We start from the raw sequence: 27,652 nt of genomic DNA, 5'->3' as shown, positions 1-27,652 counted from the left end.
CCCCTCCGAACACAAGACTTGATGAATAACAATGATGATAATAATCACAATAATAACAACAAGAATAAAATGATAATAATGAATACATAAGAAAACGACTGGTGACTGCGGACTTTGCTCCAGATTTATTCATGCTGTAGTGGAATGTTGAAGCGAACACCTCGGAAAAGCCCCTGTGAAAGGCCTTGAGCCACAAGTACCGGCAAAAGCCTGCCGGTATCACCATTCCGGCAACTGGCAGAGCGAGCAAATAACCGGCCCTGCCGGTATAATACCGGCCTGGTGGCAACCCTAGGCACATAGGCTCGGCCACGAAATTTCGCGGAGTCTGTGCGTTAAAGGTTTGTGTCTTGATTGGTTTCCCTTCGTGATGTGCCCGAGATTGCACGTTCCGTATTTAATAAAAGCGAATACTTACTAGTACTACATCGTATCAAATTCTCACTAGCAACCACCTGTGAAAACAAAGTTTGTAATTGTCGTATATAGTTTTTGAGGTGTCAATTATTAGTCGAAATTTTCGAACATTAATGAATTTATATGATGTGCGTTTTTCGAGCGATCTTCCTGCAAGATGGTGGCGTGCTGTTAGAGGGAGGTGATGCGTCCTCGACCGACTTCGTAGGGTCTGGTCTTCATCTTGATCCTGTTTCTTTAATTCTGCAGGAAACCGTGGAAAATGAACTAACAAAAAAGAGGAGAGAGATTGGCTTAACTGCGAAACGCTTCGCATTTAAAACATTCAAAAATGTGACCCTCGTTCGAATGTTTCGAAGATTGAACGACATAGGACTCGGCATACTGAAGGATGAAGAAGCCGCTGAGGTATCATCACGTTTCCTTTTTTTTTTTACTTCTTCTTCTTCTTGTTTCTCCTCAAGCTATCCCGCTTTATCCCGAGAATATACTTATTGGAAGTCTGTTCGATTGTCCTATTCCAATGCGCACGTACATTAATAACGTGTAATCCTAATACAGGCAATTAAATTATGGGGAGAAATGGAGAAGATATACAGCTCGACCGAAGTCGTCATCAGAGGGAAAAACATGTCACTCGAACCAGGTGAGGTTTGTGGGATGTACCTTCTAAGGATGATTTTAGTGACAGTCTTGGTAGAAAATTATCACGTCACAAAGAGGTCATGTTCAACGAGCGTCCTCTTTCTGCTGATAACAGAGACAAGGCTCTCTCTTTTCGAGTTTCCTAGAGCATCACCTATTACGCTGATGACACTGTGAACATACAATGCACGGTGTTGTTATGATCCTACAGTATAGTTTCGTTTCAGCCAGATGAGCTTGTCAACATGTCTGCATACTTTTTTCTTCTTCCCATTTCTTTCTGCTTTTCTGTGGCGTAGACTTAACGCAAACAATGGCGAAAGTCGGAGACTACGGTGCTCTTCTCGAGGCCTGGAAGAAGTGGCACGAAGGTGCGGGCCGGCCCATAAGACCGCTGTACCAGAGGTTTATCACAATCGTCAACAAGTCGGCTGTAATGAACGGTAAGGCATGCTGTATTGATATACCATAAACGGTACTGGATAAATAATACCATCGCTAATGAATTAGAGCAGAACGACCTAGCTGTTATATTATAATTTCTAGAGATGGGACGAATCCAGAATGTTCTGAATCCGAATCCAAGGAAGGTTCTGCAAATCCACGAATCTTTCGAATCCTTTCTTAAAAGAGTTTAAAAAGCCGGGGGGAAAAACATGTCTACTAAAAAGTGTTTTGAAGTACAGGGTGTCTGCAGAAAAACGTGACCCGCATTTTTACATGTAACTCGTTGTCTACTTAGCCGAGGAACTTCCGGTGGCGCACGACGGCGTATTTATGCGTGCGAAAGCTACAAAAAAATTCTGGAAGCCATACTCAATGTAAAAAAATACACAGAGCGCGAAAACATGCGCTTCCATGCATTAGAATAGGGCGGTCATGATAGTGCATGGTAGTGCATTTCGTCTCAGGAGAGTTATGTGCAGGCACCGCTAGGGGTAGTGCTGATGAGCATCCTGTGGGATGATGTGGGACATCGTTTCGATTTATGCACCGATAGCTCCCCTAGCGGTACTTGAACACAACTCCCCTACGTCCAGTATGTTGCCCTTTCACATACACCCTGTTGTCCACCATGTTGCCCTATTCTGATGCACGGAAGCCGACGTTTTCGTTGTTCCGTTTCTTTTTTAGGCTGAGTATGGCTTCCACAATTTTTCTGCAGATTTCGCACGCATAAATGCGCCATCGTGCGCCACCGGAAGTTCGTTAGTTAGGTAGGCAACAAGCTCTATGCCTAAATGCGGGTCACGTTTTTCTGCACACACCCTGTAGTATTTGATGTCTCTGTTTAAATAAAAACGAATTAAATAATAGTTTACATTCAGTAGAAAACATACCCATATACTTCTTAAACGTAATTTATTTAACGTGTTGTTCATTGACTACAGGAAATACATAAATTCTCGAGTCTGACTTCTTTCCATAAAATAAGCAATCCAAAGCAAAACCACGTTCCTGCCTGAACTCTTTCAGTCCAGTGCCATGTAAACAAACAAACAAGAAAACACCCCGCCGGCCAATCAGGCTTTCGGGGAACTCCGGATGCGCCAATTTTAAAAAGAAACAAACAAACGTGCTTTGTGGATTCGAAAGTTTCGATTCGCCGTCTTGGGCACTAAGATTCGGATTCCCGAATCTCGAATCCCTGCCTAGGATTCGAGGATTCTATTGGCCCATTCCTAATAATTTACCATCACAGGCTTGTTGAGCACTATGTTGGAGTAACCGCTGTGTCCGTGTTTCAGGATACGAAAACTTGAAGGGCAGCTGGCTCGAAAATTACGAGACAGAGAACATCACTGACATGGTGGATGCCCTGTGGGAGGAAGTGTCGCCGCTTTACAAGAAGCTGCACGCTTTCGTTCGCAAGAAGCTTAAGGAGATTTACCCCAATAAGATTCCAGCAGATGGTACCATTCCAGCGCACTTGCTCGGTATGGTTCATCATACTTCGTTTGTTTGTTTATTTGTTTGGTATGGGGCATGGAACGTCCGCTTTCACCTTTCATGAAGTAGAGCTCTCAGACGCCGCGACAGTTCACGGTGATATACTTTTTGGTACATCCCTGTGGACAAGGGGACCTCTGGAACTGCATCCTTCTCGTGTCATTACTCCGTCTGTTTGTTTATTAAAGTCGCGGAATACGGTTGTGTTTGTTTATTTTTTCTGTGTCTAGGTAGTAGAGCACATTTTCTTATTCTTTTTCGTTTCGTCAGATACAGAGCGATTAACTAGAAACCTGTAGCAGCGACGTATCGAAAAAATCTCGCCAGCTTTTCACTTTCACACAATATTACACATGCTGTGATATTGTCAAAATAAGCAACCTTAGAAACAAACATCGCTCACGATTTTTTTTACGCGAAAATGATGTGAAAGAGCGATAAAGACCGAGACAAATTTAAGCCAGGGTTCAGGGACTTACAAATCTCGTGTGAACTCTCCGCAGCTTGCGAAATGTTGTTCTCTCTTAGCATGTTGACGTTGCGTGTGACTGTGCAGTGCCACGTTGAATAAAAGTGAAATATACTTCTCCTCTTTCAGGAAATATGTGGGCACAGTCCTGGGCTAACCTCTACAATAATATTAGTCAAGGGTCAATTCTGGACGTCACTCCTGAAATGAAAAACAAGGTATTCAGTAGCCCCATGCTTACACTATTCCGTACTGCAAGCAGCCAGGAAAATATGCATTATGCACTGGCATCGTTAGCATATTAGTACTTGAGCACTATCTTTCGGGTCCCTGTATTTCTTCAGATAAGGGGAGAGGGGGGGGATATGTTTATTAAGAAAAAAGAAAGGAAAGGTTGGCCTTCAGATAAGGGAATACGCACGTTGTCCTTCCTAAACGCTACAGTGAGCGTTAGTCAGCGTGTTGTTTACCTTCCAGGGGTGTCGGAAGTGCATATTGCCACAGGGGAGATGGGCAAGCTGTAGTTCGAAAGATAGGTGCACTAATAACTCTCAGTGCGTAAAAAAACGACACATGCTACACGCAGTGCAGAATGACTTCAAATGTTTCCACTTACGACGTTCGCGGTTAATTAGGAAATGGTTAGTCCTTCTGTATGTGAATAACAGAGACATGTGCTTTGTGTAAGATGGATAACCCTCATAGATTATCTGTGGGGCTCTGAAACACACCGGGAAAATGCTCATGTTCCACAAATGCCCAACATTCGTTTCTTTTGCTTTCCTGGAACAACATATCCCTTCCTCTATATGTGTGCACATATAGTGCAATCATGTACTAGAAGGCCCAGCAGCATTGTCTGCCATCCTTTAAATATACGAACTTTCATTCATTCCTTTTTTTTTTTCGTTGTGCATTAGTGAACTTTCGGGGTACTTTTCCCAATTAAAGATTTCCTATCATACTTTCGGCCAACCTGTCTGTGGTACTGACTGCACGTGTGTGTGGACATCCGAATCTAGCTTCCTCCTGCTTTATTTACGACAGTTTAGCCTTCAATTAATTAAAAAGCTGGGACCCCTGCATGCAGACCTTTAGGGGTAGCGAACAGCATGTAACTGTAACGAACGCTTGAATATCAACGCCCGTAATGGACCTACCTGTAACGCCTTGTCTTCCCCATTGTGGTATCGCTTGATCAAATTGCGACTATTGCCCTTTCACCTAGTCTCAAATTTGTATGCGTCAGCGTTATTCGGGCCAGATAACATACATAACCTGGTGACGGATACGTCGTGAGATACTTACGCCTTGTTTCTTCTTTCTTATCGCAGAAGTGGAACGCAACAAAAATGTTCAAAACGTCCGAGAAGTTTTTCACAAGTTTAGGAATGAAACCGATGACCGGTATATTCTGGGCCAAAAGTATGCTTACCAAGCCTCCGAATAGGAAGGTTGTGTGTCACGCATCTGCTTGGGATTTTTCAACGCCACAGGATTTCAGGTGTGTACACGTTGCTCGCGCGACACGTCTCTATAGACTTGGTGGAATGAACGGATGTCTTTCAGGAAACATTTTCGCTAACCTTTCAGGGTAAAAATGTGCACGGACATCACAATGGAGGACCTATTTACGGTGCACCATGAGATGGGTCACATTGCCTACTATATGCAGTACTTCAATCAGCATCCATTATTCAGAGAGGGTGCCAACGAAGGTGAGTGCATGACCGCCGCAGGTGCAGAATCATGTTGCTGCAGTTGCATTGTGACGGCTTTATGTATCATGAGTGAAATGTATCTAAAGCTAAGATAGCACTGCGCCCTCCAAAAAGGGGTCCACGGAGGAAAAAACATTAGGGGGCGTCGACAAACATTTGGGCGTTAGGGGGTGTTTGGGGGTCTGGATAAGCCACCGACAGAGGAACATCCGGTTCCATTGAACCTAAGCCCTAACTAGAAAAACGAAGTCGGCCCAGGACGCATACTAACCCCCCTGTCCCCCACTCCTTCCTGCTATCGTCTCTCCGTCTGTCCACATCTGTACGTCGCTCATAGCCACAGTTGCTTCGCGGCGCTAACACCCAATCAAAAAAAAAAAAAAACTAGAAAAACCACATGCTTAATTCATAGCCAACTAGCGTATTCTTATGTGCAAAGACTACCGAAGTATATACACTGTTTTCTCGTGGACGCCATATTTAAAGCGCAGCGCCGTCTGGCGGGGGTAGCACGCTGAAACTGTTTACCGCCCAGGCCACGGAGAACGAAAGCAGACGGGCAGTTCCCCCCCACACACACGCTCCCCCCCCCCCCCCCCCCCCAGCTATGCCACTGGCGTTAGGGATAGGCGGCAGGTGAATGCATACATATCACGTTCGTTCCTCGTCACTGTCTGATGAGATGTCTGATGTCATGTGTCTGATGTCACGCGAAAGCTTCGGGCCGTTTCGAGCTGTTGCCTGATCATTAGCTCGATAGGGAACGCTTCGAGATCATACAAGCCCTCGTCTCCGCATTCCACAAAGGAAATGCAGATTACCTATGAGCTAACAAACGAACTATCATAACGTAATCTCTCTCGTACATGTGCCTTTGGGAAATCTACTGCCACGAGCCACGCCTTCTCGCGACGTCCTTTTCGCCTTCATTACCTTCATCGTTGGTGGCGGTGGTGGCGATGGTGAAAGGGCTTGCCGTTGTCGGCCTCACGTATGTGGGCGACGTCACGACTGACGCCCTGGGGGATTGTGCGTCCTGGGCCGACTTCTAAGGGAACTGTGCCGACATATGTCTGAAAGCGTCTGAGGAAAACCCAGGAAAAACCCCAGACAGCACAGCCGGCACCGGGATTCGAACCCGGTACCTCCCAGCCTTCATCGTTGGCGTGTCGTGATGTCACACCAGAGGCCAATCGCGTACCATAAATGTACACGCGTTCTATGCGAGCGCGCGAGAGGTCACATGACGTGTTGCAGAAGGACCGAAAACGTGCCAAACTGTTACAAAGTGGGGACCGCACTCTCACCTTTCTGCTATGACAAAAGATATAGTGGCAGGGTCCCTGCTTAACAACGGCTAATGATTATTCTAGGTTTTCACGAGGCTATAGGAGACCTTATGGCTCTATCGGTATCTACACCGAGTCACCTGAAAAAGCTAGGCCTTCTACGGGACAGCAACATTAGTAAGAGTAAATTTATGCTTTATTGCGAGCAACAACAAGAACTAAAGCTTTTCCCGCCGTTATTAATCCTCTTGTCGTACATTTTAATCTTTATACCATGACATTTAATCCTTTTGCCATCAGAATTAATCCTGCTTTCATTAATTTTAATCATCATGTCACATAATTTAATCAATTTTTCATGCAATTTAATCCACGTGACTATGTGTGGGCCACGTCACTTTTTTTTTGTATTTTGGGACAATTACCAAGTCTACGGGTATTGCACATGTTTTTCATTATTATTGTGGGTTTCTGCACCATAATGTGATACTGTGGGACTGTCAATCTGGATTATGGTATTATGGGACTATTCCCATGTCTACGAGTTTTACGCATGGATTTCATTACAAACGGGGGTCTCTGCACTGTAATGAGTACTCCGGGACTCCCAATCTAAATTATGATATTGTGGGACAATTTCCATGTGTGCGGGTATTACCCATGCTTTTCATTAGATATGCGGGTTTCTGCACTGTAATGGGATACTGTGGTACTGTCGATCTTGATTACGATATCCTGGGTCTATAGGGCGTCTACGGGTATTCCGCAGGCTTTTCATTAAACATGCGGGTTTCTGAACGGTAATGGGATACTGTGGGACTGTCAATCGCCATTACGATATTGTGGTACTATTCCCATGTCAATGGGTATTACCCATGCTTCTCATTAAAAACGCGGGTTTCTGTACTCTAATGGGATAATGTGGGACTGTGTATCTGGACTACGTTCTTGTGGGACTATTTTCATGTCTACGGGTATTACTCATGCTTTTCATTCAAAGTGCGGGTTTCTGCACTATAATGGAATACTGTGGGACTGTCAACCTTGACTACGATATTGTGGCACTACTTCCATGTCTACGGGTATTACCCATGCTTGCCATTAACAGTGCGTGTATCTGCTCTGTAATAGGACACTGAGGGACCGTCTATCTGGATTACGATATTGTGGGACTATTCCCATGTCTTCGGGTATTACCCATGCTTTTCGTGAAAAATGCGGATTTCTACACTGTAATGGTATACTGTGGGACTGTCTATCTGGATTACGATATTCTGCAACTATACCCATGTCTACGGGTATTACTCACGCTTTTCATTCAAAGCGCGTGTTTGTGTACTATAATGGGATACTGTTGGACTGTGAATATCGATTACCATATTCTGGCACAATTCCCATGTCTACGGGCATTATGTATGCTTTTCATTCAAAATACGGGTTTCTGTACCGTAATGGGATACTGTGGGACTGTCAACCTTGAGCACGATATTGTGGGACCACTCCTATGTGTGCCGGTATTACCCATGTTTTTCAAAAAACGCGTGGGCTTCTGCTCCGTAATGGGATACTGGGGACTGTCAAGCTTGATTACGATATACTAGGACTATATGCATGTATACAAATATTCCCCTTGCTTTCCATTAGAAACGCGGTTCCTTGCACTGTAATGGGATACTGCGGGTCCGTCAATATGATTTATAGTATTGTGGCACTATTTCCCTGTCTATAGTTATTACCCATGCTTTTTATTCAAAATGCGGGATTCTGCAGTATTGCCGGTTGCTGTGGAATTCTCTATCTGGTTTAGGATGGGACTATTCCCATGTGTTCTGGTATTACCCAAGCTTTTCATTAAATATGCTGGTTTTGCCCTGTATTGAGATACAGTGATCCACATAGAGTCCCACAGTATCCCCTTACAGTGCAGAAACCCGTATTTTGAATGAAAAGCACGGGTGAGACCAGTAGACGTGGAAATACTCTCACACTATTGTAACCCAGATTGACAGACCCAGAGATCCCATCAGAGCGCGAAAACCCGAGTTTTTCATGAAAAGCACTGGGAAATGGGAATACCCGTAGACATGCTTATAGTCCCAGGATATGGTAATCAAGATCGACAGTCCCACAGCACCTCATTACAGTGCAGAAACCTGCATATTTAATGAAATGGGTAATACCTGCACACAAGGGAATAGTCCCACAATATCATAGCCCAGATGCACAGTCCCACAGTATCCCATTATGGTACAGAAACCCGTGTTCTTAATGAAAAGCATGGGTAATACCCATTGACATGGGAAGTATACCACACTGTCGTAACCCAAGTTGACAGACCCGCAGTATCCCATTAGAGCGCATAAAGCCACGTTGTTAACGAAAAGCACGGGGAATACCCGTAGACATGCTTCTGGTCCCAGGATATCGTAATCAAGATCGACAGTCCCACAGTACACCATTACAGTGCAGAAACCTGCATATTTAATGAAAAGCATCGGTAATACCCGCACACGTGGGAATAGTCCCACAATAACTTAGTCCAGATACAGTCCCACAGTATCCCATTAGAGTACAGAAACCCGCGTTTTTAATGAGAAGCATGGGTAATACCCATTGACATGGGAATATAACACAATATCGTAATTGCGATTGACAGTCCCACAGTTTCCTATTACTGTGCGGAAACCCGCATGTTTAATGAAAAGCATGCGGAATACCCGTAGACGCCCTTATAGACCCAGGATATCGTAATCAAGATCGCAGTACCACAGTATCCCGTTACAGTGCAATTGCAATATAGAAATCCGCATTTTTAAATAAAAGCATGGGTAATAGCTGTAGACATGGGAATAGTCCAACAATATCGCATTCTAGATTGACAGTCCCAGAGTATCCCATTGCATTGCAGAAACCCCCGTTTTTAATGAGAAGCATGGGTAACACCCGCAGAGACCGGCATAGTCCCACTATGTCGTAATCCAGATAGACAGCCCCACAGTATTCCATTAGAGTGGAGAAACCCGCATTTTGAATGGAAAGCATGGGTAATACCCGTCGACATGGAAATAGTCCCACAATAACGTAGTCCAGATACACAGTCCCAGAGTATCCCATAGAGATGATAGACAGATAGACAGAATTCCAGATGGACAGAAACCCGCGTTTTTAATGAGAAGCATGGCTGATACCAATTGACATGGAAATGGTACCACAATATCGTAATTGCGATTGACAATTCCACAGTATGCCTTATCTGTGCAGAAACCCGCATGTTTAATGAAAAGCATGCGAAATACTCGTAGACGCCCTTATAGACCCAGGTTATCGTAATCAACTTCGACAGTACGACAATATCCTATTACAGTGCAGAAACCCGCATATCTAATGAAATCCAAGCGTAAAACTCGTAGACATGGGAATAGTGCCACAATACATAATCCAGATTGACAGTCACACAGTATCCTATTGTGGTGCAGACACCCAAATTAATAATGAAAAACATGTGCAATACCCGTAGACATGGGAATTGTCCCAAAATACAAAAAAGTGTCACGTAGTCCACACATAGTCACGTGGATTAAATTGCATGAGAAATGGATTAAATCATGTGAAATAAGGATTTAAAATTAATGAAGGGAAGATTAATTCAGATGGCAAAAGGATTAAATGTCATGGTATAAAGATTAAAATGTACGACAAGAGGTAATAACCGCGGAAAAAGCTGTAGAACAATATGTAATCGCGTCGATTCTTTTGCAGACACTGTTGATTTCCAGCTGCTTACCGCCCTGGATAAGGTAGCTTTCCTACCTTTCGGATACCTGTTGGACAAGTGGCGATGGACCCTGTTCACAGGAGAGACGCCACTAGAACAAATGAACAGAAAATTCTGGGAATACAGGTAATCGTATGCAGCGTATATCATAACACTGAAATATCCTCGCACTGCCAATACGAAGCGACAGGAGAAAAAGAAAATTATGTCGAATGAGAAAAATGTCGAAGCTCTAAAGGCAGACGGCATAATCTGCCGGCCATTTTTTAAGGATATTACATAAGGTACTTCTCCTAGAAACATATGTACTTAAGGTTTTTAATTAAAGCGATTTGTTAATTAATGTGCTAATTAGTCCAGCTATGCATGGAAGCACATGAATACCAGACCAGCGGTGTTGAGAGGCCAGCGATTTTCCCGAAGGATGAACCTTGCAGCTATAACTTTGTCTGTCGTGACTCTAATCGCATAGTTGTTAACGATAGGATGAGGGTAGCTTGTTGGTCACGGTGATAACGCAGATAATCATCACTGTTGAAGGGCAAATTCCTTATTCACACACCGTTATAGTCGTTCAACCTATAAGAACATTTAAAGGACGGTCGTATCCGTTCCAGTCGATTTCGAAACTATATGGCGTCCTTGTATTCCTCGTTGACCACTGACCACGGTGCCAAAAATCACACGCGAAATAGTGGCGCTGTTTGACTGTTATTCGACGGAATACGTGACAAAAGCAGACGCCGGATGTTGATAGTATGCCGGAATGCCCTCTCTGGAAATAGGCGAAAACGTCATCCCCTACACTATCAATCAGAGCACGACTTGGAGAAAACGGATGCCGCAGCGGTGCGGGCGTATGGAACGTCGGAACGCGGTTTGTCCTCTAGACGAGGCACATAACTCTCATAATATAACTAGTTGGCGTGAGGCAATATCTTCGTACATATATCGAAAAAGCATTACAAATTGTACGAATTGATGTCTAATAGCAATTGGCATGCCATTGTAGTCTTGTCAGAACTTTCCAAACACACAATCTGCAACTTATACGGCCAACGTGTTACGAGATACGAGCCGAAGAATGTCGGAGCCTGTGCATTTTGAATGCCTATACCGCGGTCCCTAGGCTTAGCGCGTAAGCAGTTCTCTGAATCACACAGTTTCATGCTGTACCGGTGTTGCGGCGCCGTGCCCAAAAACTAAACTGATCTTGAGCCGCAAACAAAACGGCGAAGAAGCATGCGGGCTGGAGGCTCGCGTTCCTGTTCTCGTTGAGGTTGAACGTCGCTTCGTCCGTCATCACGAGAAATTGAAGATCTGTGGGGTCTGAGCAGATCCGATCCAGCTCGCTAATGCCCAAATGCCCTTCCTGCTGACCGTGGACGATTTGCATCTTGTAGGGGTGCTGCTGTGCATTTATCCCGCGTATGGTACGCGACGACACGCTGAAGAGCTTAGCAGCAGCCCTTGTGGATATGTGAGGGTCGGACTCAAAGGCGCCTATCACGCAGCGTTATGGAGTTCTTCAGTACGTTTTGTGTTCTTTCAAGTGTCATTTCAGTTGAAAACGATCTACCCGTCATAGCATCGTACCCTCGTTGGCGAACGCTTACCGAAGCTCCTCCTGAACTTTCGCTTTAGTTGCGTAACACCGTTCGGATGTGCGTACCGGAGCGCGATCTCTGTGCACTCCTCGGTACTTAGGCGCGGCATAAGACTTGCAAGCAGTCCGAAGAACGAAGTCCTCAATAGGCAATGAATAAAAATGAAAACGAAACAAGTTAAACTTCGAATAATGTACAACACATGGAGCAGGGAAAAGTAACAGAAACGGTAACAGAAACGGAAACTGTATTATACCGGAAATATAGCAGGTAACGGTAACAGAAACAGAAACGTATATCGCACACTTAGAATACCTGAAACAGAAACGGGAACGACAATAATACAGTAATAATTCGGGTACTGCAGGACCCGAATTATTGTAATTCTTTACCGTATCGTGTAGATAAATTGATGCAATATACCTCAATGAAGCAAATGAAAATTACTTAACTGAAGAACTAAAACTAAAATGAACTATCAAGCTAGAGCATATAAGTAAGTAGTATACAGTAAATAGAAGAAGCATAGTTCTTTTACGCTTATGGTGACTTGTAAGTTGTAAGTGTAAGCAACATTCCTGAAAACCACGTTGATATTAGCTGTTCATAGAAATCACGTATATGTATATTTTTAATAAACGTTGTCTCTTGTGTGCATGTATCTCCGGAGTCCCTCAAAATAGACTTAATTAAGTTAAGTCATGGTCCCAAACCATTTAAAAATGAGGAAAGAAAAGAAATAAGAACAAAAAGCGGGGGGGGGGGCGGTACCGAAAACCGAAACGGAAACATAAGCAACAATGGTGGTAACCGAAACTGAAACAGAAACAAATAAGGGCCAGTAGCGGAGATGATAACGGAAACGAAAAAGATTCCGTTACCTTTCCCTGCAGGGGAGTGATAATATACCGGCGGAGTGACTCTGTTAGGTTGACGGACTACATTTTCTGCTGTTCTTAGGTTGAAGACGGGTCGGGTATATATAATAGGTTTCGTCACTCTTTCACCTATTTTTTCTTCTCTCTCTCTCTCCCTCCAGGATCAAGTATCAAGGAGTCTCACCTCCCGTGAAAAGGAGCGAAAATGACTTTGACCCAGGAGCAAAATACCACGTTCCCGCAAACTTTCCATATTTAAGGTACGGTAGTGCGTTATGTCAGCGAGAGGCACATAACCGTGATCTGCACAGAGAGCGTCTGCATGATTGACTTCTTCACTTTGCAGATATTTTGTGAGCTTCATAATCCAGTTTCAGTTCCACGAGCACTTGTGTAAGGAATCGGGAGAACTTGGTAGCAAAAAACTTCACGAATGTGACATCTACAAAAAGAAGAAGGCTGGAGCTATACTCAGGTTCGTGTCCTCACACGGCATTCAATGTGGCTTGGTTTTCTTCGTTTCATTGGTACTTGGAACCACGGTGTTTGGAACTATGGACACGCATATCTTGCGACAGGTTCATGTAATTAGATTGCGACCGATATACAGTGCTGGACAAAAGTTTATGGAACACGCTCCGGCGCATTCCTTCCTCACAGTGACATGCTAGCAGCTAATGGGACTGTACGTACTTACAAACAGGTGACTGGGACACCCAGGCACATGTCTGTAAGTCTGTACGGTCCTAGTCGCTGCTAGCGCGTCACTCCGAGGAAGGAATGCGCCGGAGCGTGTTCCGTGAACTTTTGTCCGGCACGTCTCAGTAAACCACAAACGTCTATTAGACATACCAGAAAGATCCAAACATCTAAGACATTGGGATGTCTAGCAGACATCAGGATATGTCCAGCTAACGTGGAATGGATGTACTATGGATCGTCGGAAGCTCATCCATAACATGGATATCCTCTGGATGTAACAGCTGGACATTTGTCACATCCGGTGGACGTGCTTGTGAAGCATTGCGACGTCTAATATACGTCCAGTCGATGTTCCTACCGGATTAACATACGATAATATAGACGTACGTTTACGAAACGTTGTTTCGACTATCAATTCAATAGTAATTTTTACGTATAGCGCTAGAAGAAAGCGACTCTATCATGCGAGAACGTGAGAAATTGGAGAACAAGTAAAACTAAGTTTTTCCATTTGTTCGCATCCTGCTGTCTGCAAAGTATCTACGTATCAGTCTTTCACCAACAGAGGAAACCTGTCAGTTTGACAGCCCCAGTAGGTAACCTGACATAACAGTAGGTAACCTGATCATAGACAATAGCCTGAATTCCGAACACAATATTTGTTAGCAACGAATATCAGAAATGTTAGCGGGCAGTTTGACTCATTGCAGAAACACATCCTCGTCTCCGTTACAAACGTTTTCGGCCCCCACTACACTTGACAAACATCCCGCAACTATTGGTATTTTAGTATATGTTCCATCCAGTGCGCCAATAGAGGCTACTGAAAAATGCCCAAGCCGTGTCGGGTGGGGTACGGCCTCGGCTACGGCATTTGCGCTGTTCATGCACACAACATAGCTGAAAAAGTAGATTTGCAATCTGGTCTATATGTTGTCGTATGCTAATCCGGTAGGAACATCGATAGGACGTATATTAGACGTCGCAATGCCTCACAAGCACGTCCATTGAATGTGCAAATGTCCAGCTGTTACATCCAGAAGATATCCATCTATACAGTTATGGATGAGCTTCCGACGATCCATAGTACATCCAGTCAACGTTAGCTGGACGTACCCGGATGTCTACTAGATATCCAAAATATCCACGGGGTACCATCCTCTAGATGTCCATTAGAAGTTTGTGGTTTACTGGGTCATCCATAACTGTATAAATGGATATCTTCTGGTGGTGGTGGTGGTGGTGGTGGTGATAGGGCTTGCCGTTGTCGGCCTCACGCACGGCCTCACGTATGTGGGCAACGTCACGACTGACGCCCTGGGGGATTGTGCGTCCTGGGCCGACTTTTAAGGGAACTGTGCCGACATATGTCTGAAAGCGTCTGAGGAAAACCCAGGAAAAACCCCAGCACAGCCGGCACCGATATCTTCTGGATGTAACAGCTGGACATTTGCACATCCAGTGGACGTGCTTGTGAGGCATTGCCACGTCTAATATACGTCCTATCGATGTTCCTACCGGATTAGCATACAACAATATATAGACCAGATTGCAAATGTACTTTTTCAGCTATTTTGTGTGCATGAACAGCGCAAATGCCGTAGCCGAGGCCGTACCCCACCCGACACGGCTTGGGCATTTTTCAGTTGCCTCTATTGGCGTACTGGATGGAACATATACTAAAATACCAATAGTTGCGGGATGTTTGTTAAGTGTAGTGGGGCCGAAAACGTTTGTAACGGTGACGAAGATGTGTTTCTGCAATGAGTCAAACTGATCGCTAACATTTCTGATATTCCTTGCTAATAAATATTGTGTTTGGAATTCAGGCTATTGTCTATGATGAGGTTACCTAGTGAGTGGGGCTGTCAAACTGACAGGTTTCCTGTGTCGGTGAAAGGCTGATACGTAGATACTTTGCAGACAGCAGGACGCGAACAAATGGAAAAACTTGGTTTTACTTGTTCTCCAATTTCTCACGTTCTCGCAAGATAGATTCGTTTTCTTCTAGCGCTATACGTAAAAATTACCATTGAATTGATAGTCGAAACAACGTTTCGTAGACGTACGTCTATATTATCCTATGTTAATCCGGTAGGAACATCGACTGGACGTATATTAGACGTCGCAATGCTTCACAAGCATGTCCACCGGATGTGACAAATGTCCAGCTGTTACATCCAGAGGATATCTATTTATACAGTTATGGATGAGCTTCCGACGATCCATAGTACAACCAGTCAACGTTAGCTGGACATATCTGGATGTCTACTAGATATCCAAAATATTCACGGTGTACCATCCTCTAGATGTCCATTAGACGTTCGTTTTTTAGTGGGTAGGGGGCAAAGTGCTTCCGGACCTGGGAGGGAGGACGCTGCTGACTGTGCGGGCGCGGGGAGTTCAGAGGTTCATCTCACATCTGAGAAAATCATGACGACCTATGAATAAAGAGTGCATAATTTTCACGAGTGGCCTTGACGCTCCAGGGGAGGGGGAGGCACGGCTGTTTTGCTCTCCTCTCGGTACACCCATGACTTCACACTGTGCACGCGCTGTATATGCAAAAACCACGTTGGGCGCATACAGTGTGTGCACACACTCGCTATTTCCTCGCGTACGCAAAGCAATTATCGTGCACATTTTCGTACACCCTCTATTCGAGTCTTTTAACGTTTATAGCTATTTGCAAACGACGCAATCTTATATTGACGCAATCATTTGTTGGGCGGAAGAGCCGCGCGCACTCAGGTACAGAAAAGACGCTATCCGCCCAGTATTTTTCGTCAGATTTCAATTATTTCGTAATATACCGCCATATTGAGTTTACAGCGTTCATTAGCACAATGGCGTATTGCATGCCAGCTAATGTACCGGCATGGCCCTTTCCTCAATTGCTCTTCACGGATGTTGGACGGGAGCAAAAGAAGTGATGCCGAGACGAGATACAAGCTCATAAAACTGTAGATCGAGGATACCGTATCACAAGAATTCAGTGCCGATTTAGCGGTAAACGCGAGAGAAATGCGTTAGCGTTAAGTGCCTTTTCCGGTCCATAATTGACTTCGGGGTATCCACTTCCGGTTGTCCACTTCCCGTCTATACTCGACTTCTGGTATCCGCTTCCAGTCCAACTCTACTTTCGATTCTCCACTGCCGGTCTATACTTGACTTTCTGTTCGACATTTTCAATTATTATATGTAAGTCCATTTAATCAACCTTTAATGAGCCTCAGTTACCCAGTAAACCACAAACGTCTGTTAGACATACCAGAAAGATCCAAACGTCTAAGACATTTGGGATGTCTAGTAGACATCCGGATATGTCCAGCTAACGTGGAATGGATGTACTATGGATCGTCGGAAGCTCATCCATAACTGTATAAATGGATATCCTCTGGATGTAACAGCGGGACATTTGTCACATCCGGTGGACGTACGTGCTTGTGAGGCATTGCGACGTCTAATATACGTCCAATCGATGTTCCTACCGGATTAACATATGATAATATAGACATACGTTTACGAAACGTTGTTTCGATTGTCAATTCGATAGTAATTTTAACGTATAGCGCTAGCAGAAAGCGAATCTATCTTGCGAGGACGTGAGAAATTGGTGAACAAGTAAAAGCAAGTTTTTTCATTTGTTCGTGTCCTGCTCTCTGCAAAGTATCTACGTAGCACTCTTCCACCAACACAGGAAACCTGTCAGTTTAACAGCTCCACTCAGTAGGTAACCTCATCATAGACAATAGCCTGAATTACAAACAGAATATTTGTCGGGAAGGAATATCAGAAATGTTAGCGGGCAGTTTGACTCATTGCAGACTTACGAATTTATTACAGAATCACTTCCTCGTCACCGCTACAAACGTTTTCGGCCCCTCTACACTTAACAAACATCCCGCAGCTATTGGTACTTTAGTATATGTTCCATCCAGTACGCCAATAGAGGCTACTGAGAAATGCCCAAGCCGTGTCGGGGGGGGGGGGGGCGGTACGGCCACGGCTACGTCATTTGCGCTGTTCATGCACACAAAATCGCAGAAAAAGTACATTTGCAATCTGGTCTATATATTGCCGTTAATCCAGTAGGAACATCGATAGGACGTATATTAGACGTCGCAATGCCTCACAAGCACGTCCATTGGATGTGCAAATGTCCAGCTGTTACATCCAGAAGATCTCCATGTATACAGTTATGGATGAGCTTCTGACGATCCATAGTACATCCATTCCGCGTTAGCTGGACATATCCGGATGTCCACTAGATATCCAAAATATCCACGGTGTACCATCCTCTAGATGTCCATTAGACGTTCGTGGTTTGCTGGGTACTTTCAATTACCGAAGGTAACCGTAGGTTTTTAAGGACATAATGTCGAGCTTCATTTAATCCCTTTGAATGACGTTTACTTGCTTACTCTCAATTCCAATTTAGTTTACGCTGATTACCTTTTATTACATTTAATTAACCACTGAGTAAACCACAAACGTCTATTAGACATACCAGAAAGATCCAAACATCTAAGACATTGGGATGTCTAGCAGACATCCGGATATGTCCAGCTAACGTGGAATGGATGTACTATGGATCGTCGGAAGCTCATCCATAACATGGATATCCTCTGGATGTAACAGCTGGACATTTGTCACATCCGGTGGACGTGCTTGTGAAGCATTGCGACGTCTAATATACGTCCAGTCGATGTAACCTGTAACCGGTAACCTGCGGTTACCTACCTACCTAAAGATTACCTTTGGTAATCTTTATTTTCATTTAACTGTTCTACTAATTACATATGCCTTACATTCATTACCTTGAAACTCAACTTTCTTGCTTTAATTGCCTTCGATTACCTCTAATTACCTTCAGTTAGTCCTAATTACCTTGGACTACTTCAATTTCAAATCATTTACCTCCATTTCCATTTACCCTCTTATATCCCCGTTACATGTCCACTTATACCGCTGCTTCCGTGAGGCTTCACCTTCTCATACACAGAAACACACATACATACAGCTTTTTTCATTTTGACACTCCCAGTGCTAACCCATTAATACGTTCACTGACATAAAGCACTGTGCAGGCATCGCAAGCAACGCTCACTTTACGGAAGTTTACGGATTAGTTTACGAACCTTTTTTTTTCCTTCTGTCGAAAGCTGCCCTCTGGTATGAAGCGCATCTCGTGCGCTTTACATTTCCTTAAAATTTGCATCCAGGAAGGGCCTGTCCTTAGGGTCCAGCAAGGTTTGGCAAGATGTCTTTGAAATCATGGCAGGCACAAGGGAAATGTCAGCGTCGTCCATCAAGAAATATTTTGAACCTTTGGATACTTGGCTGAATACTCAACTCCAGGGCGAGACAGTTGGATGGGATAATGCAAAAGGTTCGTTCTGTTTTTGTTACAAAAATTATACCACGGAAAGTAAGATTTATTGATGTATTCAAATAAAAGTAGCCACCACCAGCTCCTGTGGCATAGTAGTTATGATGATCGCTTTCCACGCACCGGTTGTGCTGTCTGGGGTTTTCCCTGGGTTTTCCGTCAGACTTTCAAGACGAATAGACTCCAAGTCCGCCCAGGACGCATACTAACCCTCCTGTGTCCCCCGCTCCTTCCTGCTGTCCTCTCTCCATCTGCCCATGTTTGTACGGCGCTTTGCGGTGAACGCAACAAAAAGAACAAATGGAATGGCATTTAAAAGGAATCGTCGTCGTCAGCATCATCACCGTCCAGGAGTCAGTACAGTCATTTTCACGCAAATGTATGTTCTTCCTCTCCCTTAGCGCGAGATGAAGCGAAGAAACGAGGAAAGGGCGCGTAATACGGATTTGTCGTTTCGGAGAGTCACACTGGTTGTAACGTTTGCGTCAACTGCCTCAGAGAAAAAAGCGGTAGTCGCGTTTGCCAGTGAAGAGTAGCTCCGCGCGCGTACCGGCTTCTCGTCGCTCGCAGCACCAGCGCCATTCAGGGCCGTCCTAGGAAGTGTACGTACGGAAGATGATCTTGCTGCGAACTACAGTCGATAAGACGAGCCATGTACGTAGCGACAGACGATCTGAAATAAACAGCTCTGTCACTGTCGTTGATTTGATGCCACCGTAAATTGACCTCTAGCCGAGAAACCTCATTATGACGTTGGTAGACAGACTGAAACCGAAAAAATAGGAAGGGGAGGGCTAGGTTCTACGAATGGACTTGTTCGCACTTATTCGCTTTCTCCTATTGAAAGAAGAGTAGGGCCGAAGGTCGCGTCCCTCTCAGGGACCATCGTAATCCCCTCGAGACCGTGGCTTTCGGGCGCGACCTTGTTCGCCTCTAGCTTGGAGCGTAGTTCAACTCTACCGAATTGGTGGCGCTGTCGAACAATATGACGTCATTTATTTACAAACAGGGAAAGGTCTATTGCATCACCATCTGCCAGTTTTTTTTTTTTCTTTCTTTTTCGTTTTTCAGTTAACGTTTCGATGGCTTTGGGAAGGTCTTGATTCCTCTTTCTGGAGAATTTCAGTCAGAATAGAATATTTTCGACGTTTCGGTGGAATGTGGAGTTGAGCCCCCAACCTCGCAGCTAGACTGCGCAAAATGTTCGAGATATTTCAGACCTTCATTTTCATCTTGATAAGGGTATAAGCAGTGACGTTATCTTCCTGGACTTTAAAAAAGCATTCGATAAAGTTTCTCACAGCAGACTGCTTGCTCAACTCTCAACTAAATCTACCGGACAATCTAATGCAGTGGTTGTCAAATTATCTCCTCTCGCGGATGCAATATACACATGTTAAAGGGACTCTGACAAGAAGTTGTGGGAGCTCTTTCGTACTTGCAGTCGATAGAGCACCCAACACGGACTCTCCATGCGAAAATTCACGCATTAAAACCCCACAGTTTCTCCAAACTCGAATTTTAAACATTCGACTTCATTCGAGTAGAGCACGCCTAGCGTCAAACCGAGAAAACATACGTGTATATAGAATATCCACCACGGCCCACCATCAACATGACGTCAACATGAGGGCCACTGGCAACACCCACAATTGGCTCAAACGCGTCACATGGTCCCACAAAACTCTGTCAATTCCCTTTATGAAATGTCATTTATATGTTAATATGTTTTTGTTACAGAGTCTCAAAAAGAAAAATATACCGTGCATTTAACACATGCAGTAGGTTTTGCGATTGCTTTTTCAATCTGCGTTGATGTTGTCCTGCGTTCCATATGGTTCCGTATCCGGTCAGCTGTAATGGCTGCCATATGACGAGCTTGCGAAAGTGTGTGATTCCCGGCTCATCCTACCTTTTTCGGGTCATTGTATTTGGTGTTGGAGTTGCTCGCCATAACCTGAACGTTTCATCTATCATTGCGGCGTACTGTTCTTGATCTGCTGCAAAGCAACGAACCGCTACGACAGTCACTCGCCTCAGCGAAATTCTGTTTGCTGCATATCAAAGGAGCATCGGGACCTGATGATGTACTGCAAATGCTGAAGTTGAATTCTTTGAACCTTCATCTAAAGAAACAAAGTGTGCTCTCGTGTGGTTCTGACGGAAAAGCAGTTTCAACAAGGTTAGCACATTTATTTTTCAGTTACAAGTCCACGCACTCAAAACAATACAAGTGCATTCGATCATTCTCGTAGCTGTTCTGTAACACGTATGCTTTCTTATACGTATCCCACAGAACCCTCCGCTTCAGGAACCCAGTTATACTTTATGTGACCCATCTGATGGCTCCTGACTAGGCTATGCCGCTCTGACGCATTGAGATGGCGAAAGGTCGTGGGGGCTGCACCTCTGCTTTCGAAAGATGAATCAGTCATTCCACACTGTGCTTACTGGCTTTGCATCGAGTCTAACAAATCCGACGTGCCTGGACTGCCTTTTTCAAGGAAGTTTGAAATGTAAGTATGTGTTATGTTGGTTTCACATATCCCCACCACATATTGAGTGTGTATATCGCTGTACCTTTGATGCTATAGCATATATCTACGTACATTATTATTGAACACCTAGTGTGGAAAACTCGACACCAGCCACACAATGCAAACAATTGTTTATGCCTTTTCTTCCACTGATTGTTTTTATTATAATATTATTTTAGTATAATCGTCTGATTTTTAATAGTTACAATTTTCCCATGGTTATGGCGCACTATAGCCTGAGTTGTTTATGCGCCATTAAAATTGAATCATCATCATCATCTTTAACTGCCATTATTCAATTGAAGTGTCATGTTTCAGTTGGATACAATGATGTGGCCTGAGATAGTTTTTCCTTTCGTTCCGGAGTTGCTCATTTCAGAAGAATAGTCACTGTGAAGTTTGTTTTCGGAAACATTAAGAGGGCTAACACCAAACGCTTTTCTTTCAGAGCATCCCTTATGCACCTGCATTTCAATTAAGATCTGTGCTACAAGAATGACAGACCACTCAACAGTGATGAACAGCAGTGATGAAAGGTGGAAGTGCTGGAACGAAGATGCGTTAATCTGTGTGGAAGGTGCTTTGTATGTGTCTGAGTCATGGCCATATAGGTCACAAGCTAATTTCTGTCCTCATAAGAGGTGTCAACTATGCTCTTTCTATCTACTAACCTGCTCCACTTTAGGGTTCCCTGTAAACTAATGGAACACATCATATACCAGCACGTTGTTAACCACGTTGAGTCTATAAATTTTTTTTTAAATTCCAGCATGGCTTTAGAAAAGGGTATTTAGACAAAAGTAACATAATTCGGTCACAGCATTTTAAACTGTCTTGATTTCTGGGTTCACGTAGATGCAGTATTTTTTTTTGTGTGTGTGTGAGGGCTTTTGGCACTGTGTTTTATGCTTGCTTGTTGGCCAAACTGGCCCCATTAAAATTTGATCTTGCTACCATTAACTGGATATGCAGTTTCTTGACTAACCGCAACCATGCCAACAATTCGTGAGGAGAACCTATCATATCGCCACCATGCAGCATTCCTCGGGTTACATATGCATCACATTTTAATCAAATGTGAAGCAAGGCCTTTAGGTGATCGGTCTTGTATAATTACACGTCCCTCCGTTATTTAACACCACACGGTTCTTCAACCTATGACAGATAAATAAATATATTGCCAAGTAAATTGTTTACAAGGCTGATTACCCCATTTCACCACATTAACGCAAACAATTGTTAGAGTAGTGGCCCAGGGTATGAAGCTTGCCACTAATCATCATTCAAACAAAGTTTGTAATGTAGAATCCTTTACTGAAAACACCGACTTAACACAACAATTGAGAACAAAGAGAGTGAACGTTTCGTTGCCTATCCGGGTGGGCATCATCGCTACAACAGAGAACAGTCACAAACAACATCGACGGAGTCAAATCAGTGGTGTGCATTCCTTTCATCCAAGGTGTTGATAGGCCATTTGGAGGGAACTGTGCCCGTCAGGCATTAAGACTGTGCATATAAAGTTAAGTGCACAGACTGTGACACAACCTACATTGGCAAGACAGACCAAAGACGTGGGAAAAGACTAAAAGAGCACACAAGGGACGTTCCCAAGGCTTCTAATGCTACTGAAACCAGGACCAAATTAGTCTACTATTGTTGGCCTGATGAACATGTATTAAATTTTGATGGTGCGGTAACCTTTGCACATGACTAGCGATGAGGCCTTAGAAAGTGCTTAGAGTCCTGGTTTATCGGACGTGATGCATCAGCCTGTAATACAAACAGTGGCCCCCTATCAGATGTGTATGATGCCCTCTTAGATATGTAGGCTGAGGTGCTTTTCTTTGGCCCTTGTTGTACTGATGATGCCACCCAGATAGGCGGCAAAACGTTTACGCTCCGTTTTTAGTCGTTATGTTAAGCGGTGTTTGCAGTAAAGGATGCTACATTGTAAGGTCGTCACCCGGCGTTTGGAATATATTTTCAAATAAAGTTGTTGTTTTACAAAGCTCATTACATTGTAGAAATCATTCTTGTTGCCTATTGTTTAGGGGATACCATTCTTGCAGTCACGTGGAGCACTGAAGGGCCAATTTCAAAAGCAAAGGCAATCTGATTTATGTTCTTGCCAACATGGCACAGCATACGCACAAGGTAGCTCCATTTCAGGAGCCTGAGAACACTCAAAGCAACTAGTGTGCTAGAATTAGATATTGTCTGCAGCATTACATATTTGCTTTTCCTAGGGCAACTAAGAAGGGTGGATAGAAAGACTATGACAACCTGTTTCCACAGAAGACACTCCGATTCATAACAATTTCCTGCAAGAGAGCTAAGGCTTTTCCAGATTACTAGAACACAGGTACCGGATTGTAGATAACAAGAACTCATACACCAGAGCTCAGTGTTGCACACACCCTGCTTTCCATCAAAACTGTTAAAAGGCGTGACCCCCTAAACCTGCACAAAATTTCTGGAGTGTCTTCGCTGGGCACTGTCGCTGTTCATCTCATAAGGTGCTCTCTATGAACCTGACTCCCTGTTCTGGATGCACTGCCTGAGGGAACTCCAGCATGCTTTCCCAACATGAATGGTCGCAACTTCTACGAGCAGTGTTGTACTTACTGAAAGCAATATGAAATGCTATGCCTTGACAGGTTATGTTGATATCCTTCTTAAGACCGTAGAGAGATGTTGCTTGCTGCCCTTATTCCAAATCGCACTATCAGAAACAAGCCCACTTGCCACCAAGCCGATGAGTATTTCCTCACAGTCAGGGCAATCAAAGGAATCAATCACTGAGTCTCAGAAAAGCTGTTTTCTATGTGGATCTCATCCAGGACAGAGACATGAGTAGCCCCAAGAAAGCACCAGGTTTCTTTGAATTGAGATGTTCAGCTTTTAATTTCCTCCTTCCCCCTTTTTTATGTAGTACCTGATTTAGCCTTTTACAGCTTTGGAGATTGGGGATGTGGGGTGATGTAAGAGGTGGAATTAGCCTTTAGGCACAATAAGGCAAAGTGTGACAACAAACCTTCTGAGAATGTTTATGTATCGTACACACAGAGAGGATAGGTATTACAATAGATATTACACCTTTTTCTGGTTTTGATATTTATTTATTCATGAATATACCTCAAAGGCCCTTGCGGGCATTACATGAGGGGGGACAACATGGGTCACTTAACAAATACAGAAGTTACAAGGAACATACATATTTGAAAGACAGATGCTGCTTTTCATTTGTTCATCAGTTTTGCTGAAGAAATTGTAGCAACGGTACACAATGTCACGACGAAAGGAGTGCTCATCTACCCTTCCGCAAGACTCATTAAAAAGGACACAACATACTGAACTGATGAACCATGCATCATCCTGAGAGCTATAAGTAATCCTAAATACAGATGCTGAATTAGTTTAAATGTGATAGACGAGCTGTGCGAAGAGCTGCCTCCAGTTAGGGTGTTGGGTACTTGAAGCCTGTGGCACTTTCTGTGTGGAAGGCTCGCCAGATCCTGTTCACTGCACAGGCTGGGATGACGATGTTCTTGTTTTTCCCAAGCTTGTGGCAAAAACACGTTGCGAACTGGCGATATGCAGTATATCCATATCGTATACGCAGGTGTACATAAAATATAGTTTAGGCAAATAGGCAACCGGTCACAGTACAGGGTGTGTGTCATGCCATTTCTACATGTACTTGAAAGCAGGCGTGGATCTAGGGGGGGGGGGGTCCAGACTTGAACATAGGGTTCAATTGACCAATCCCAGCATGCACCTGGCACTTGTCCATAGCGGACCCCACCACCCCTTCAGGAAAAATCCTAGATCTGCCCCTGCTTGAAAGCGACTGCAATTTATCTGCACACGCCCTGTATATTACTACACATGCTGTATTCTTTTAGAAACTAACATTTTTTACTCTTCAGTGAATCGAAAGTAAGAACACTCAATATCGCTAAAAGCCTACGCTAAAAACATAAACACAGGGCAATACACAAAGAGGTGATTTAGGACATATCACCTTGACAATTACACAGTTGCCTAATACTGCTTTTCTCCAGTTCACAGTTCTGTATTATGTCGTCTTTTATGTGGTGCGCCCTGCACTGGAGTTTTTAGCGACCTTAATGCAGGACCAAACCAATTTCGAGCGCGCCCAAATTTTAACATCGTTCGACAGGGCCAAATGTGACTTACTTGTGAATATGGTCGCTCATACGTTCGCTTGCCACGGAATTCAATATCCACCTTCAGGACAGTCGTATTGAGGCATAGAAGTTACAAATCTTCGTGGGTTGTAATGCACTCATATTGCTGTCATTCGGCTGCGCTTTCGAGCTCCTTGCAGCACAAGCATATTCGATCTCCTTCGGCAGTATGACACACCAGCCGCACCGGCACCTTAGACAGGAAGTACGCATTAAATATGAGGACACAAAATTTCAGAGAACACGTTTACATGTTTGATCACAGTGTGCGCTAAAAAGCTCATCGCTTACCTGTCTGTCGAGACAGGCGACTGATCCTGTTTGCTTCATCTGTGACCGATGTTCGTAGAGCGTTGACTTCGGCTCGCATTTGCGGCATCGGCGACGTTTCGAAAGCGAGGTTTCCGAACTGTTCAGCACACAGAATTTCCTTCTCCATCGCAGAAAGGTCAGAAAAAGTTCCGGGCTCGAAGTCTCCGCATTCCTTGCTTCGACGTCCATATTGAAGATCGCTTTCCGGATGCCGCCGCTCTCACAAACTAACAGCAGAGCTTCCGGTCCGGGCGGCCAATGAAACATGAACCTCATGTTTTCGTCACGCACACGGAAATTGGCGGATATCCACTACAAAGAGGCTAGATTTCGGCGCCGATTGCGTGAGTTGAGGAGGAAAAGCCAAGCGGGTGTTCAGCTCCCCATTTGGCAAACTTTGCCGCAGCGCACAGCCAAAATATTTCGCGTGTAGCTTGGAGGCATATACCTTCGTAATAGATGCAAACGAAAGATTTGTTGAACTTCTGGTCAGAGTCCCTTTAACAATTATTCTTCCTCTTTATCTCCTGTTAAGTCAGGCGTTCCTCAAGGGTCTGTCCTGGGGCCTTTACTATTTCTTATACATTAGACATTTCACATAGCCTCAGCTCCACAGTTCTCCTTTTTGCCGACCGCTGCGTCATTTACAGACACATATCAATAATCCAGCTGATCGAACACTTCTACAGAACGATCTTCAAGCTGTGGAGTCCTGGTGCTCCACATGGCTGATACCACTTAATCTGCCTAAATGCACATACCTTCACGTTGGGAAACATCAAGACTACTTCTCATATGTCGTGGTCCGGCGTGTGCAGATCTGAGGACAGAAGTGAAAGAGACGACCAGCCCATAGAACAGCAGAACATTTAATGACGTTACCAGCATTCACCAGCTCGCGCTAGTCCCCGACAACGAGCGAGTCTCGTTGTCGTCGTCTATTGTACATATACGACATCTCCCCCTTTTAGCACAGCAAACCCATGTGTTCATTTCAGGTGACACACCATGTTTCCCTATAACACAAAACACTACACCCCCCCACTAGCAGCCGTAGCGATCAGGCTGCTTCACAGTTCGACCGTACCGCGTGGTACCTATACTTTTCTCAGGCGGTACCGGTGGCTTCAACGTCGTCGGCTGTGCCATCGCCCCCTCCTGAAGATGTTGCTTCGTCCGTCTGGTTACCCCAGACGAAGTCTGGACCATATACGACCTTGGCGTTGGTCCTTGAGTGCAGACAGTTCCGTGCGCTGCCCCTGCGAAGATCCGCACTGCCGTGTTGCTACGTAGCTCCGGGCGCTCCTTGGTCCGGCGTCGCCTGTTATAGGAAGCCGCACGAACGGCTTGCTCCCGTTTGTACCTCCCGGCGGTATGTCCGCAGGTGTGGCCATGAAGGAGTCAGCGTAGTAGGCAGGACAGGTACATTGGAACGGAGCTGGCGTTCCATCAGTAGTTCAGCTGGCGTGTAACCGCATGCACCCGGCGTTGTGCGGTAAGCGAGTAGTGCTTGATGCAAGTCCAGCGACCTCGCCATGAGGGACTTTGCAGTTTGCACCGCGCGCTCAGCTTGTCCATTGCTTTGTGGGTAGTATGGGCTGGATGTTATGTGCGTAGTACCGCACGCTGCCAGGAACCGTCGAAATTCGGATGATGCAAACTGGGGCCCATTGTCTGAGCGTACCACTTCTGGCATGCCGTAGCGAGCGAACATAGGTCTGAGCTCTGCAATCAAGTCCGACGA

General features: G+C 44.5%; 2 protein-coding genes and 1 long non-coding RNA gene across 5 annotated transcripts in view; 2 read left to right on the top strand and 1 right to left on the bottom strand.

Annotated features, from left to right (window-relative positions):
* Positions 1 to 27,652, top strand: part of LOC135386003 (angiotensin-converting enzyme-like) — a 274,926-nt gene that overhangs the window by 22,850 nt on the left and 224,424 nt on the right. The window lies entirely within an intron of this gene.
* The window catches only part of LOC135386004 (angiotensin-converting enzyme-like), a 40,419-nt gene that overhangs the window by 1,007 nt on the left and 11,760 nt on the right, over positions 1 to 27,652 (top strand). For all 3 annotated transcript variants that reach the window (XR_010420553.1, XM_064615696.1, XM_064615695.1), the window contains exons 2-13: positions 667 to 825; positions 979 to 1,063; positions 1,362 to 1,505; positions 2,811 to 2,999; positions 3,611 to 3,699; positions 4,816 to 4,985; positions 5,075 to 5,199; positions 6,576 to 6,668; positions 10,251 to 10,392; positions 12,913 to 13,011; positions 13,098 to 13,226; positions 18,679 to 18,845. Coding sequence is in view for 2 of the 3 variants with exons in the window: in XM_064615696.1 (XP_064471766.1) it covers positions 667 to 825; positions 979 to 1,063; positions 1,362 to 1,505; positions 2,811 to 2,999; positions 3,611 to 3,699; positions 4,816 to 4,985; positions 5,075 to 5,199; positions 6,576 to 6,668; positions 10,251 to 10,392; positions 12,913 to 13,011; positions 13,098 to 13,226; positions 18,679 to 18,845 (1,591 nt within the window). In the remaining variant the exon portion in view is untranslated. The remainder of the gene's footprint in view (positions 1 to 666; positions 826 to 978; positions 1,064 to 1,361; positions 1,506 to 2,810; positions 3,000 to 3,610; positions 3,700 to 4,815; positions 4,986 to 5,074; positions 5,200 to 6,575; positions 6,669 to 10,250; positions 10,393 to 12,912; positions 13,012 to 13,097; positions 13,227 to 18,678; positions 18,846 to 27,652) is intronic.
* On the bottom strand, positions 506 to 26,799 carry LOC135386008 (uncharacterized). The gene is made up of 5 exons (XR_010420555.1): positions 26,670 to 26,799; positions 10,302 to 10,357; positions 3,597 to 3,682; positions 1,320 to 1,493; positions 506 to 660 (listed from the first exon to the last, which is right to left on the bottom strand). It is a non-coding gene; the product is annotated as an uncharacterized LOC135386008 (long non-coding RNA).

Source organism: Ornithodoros turicata, chromosome 2, assembly GCF_037126465.1.
Source record: "Ornithodoros turicata isolate Travis chromosome 2, ASM3712646v1, whole genome shotgun sequence".
In the NCBI taxonomy this organism is placed as follows: Eukaryota; Metazoa; Arthropoda; class Arachnida; order Ixodida; family Argasidae; genus Ornithodoros; species Ornithodoros turicata.
This window is presented reverse-complemented; position numbering and strand designations above follow the sequence as displayed.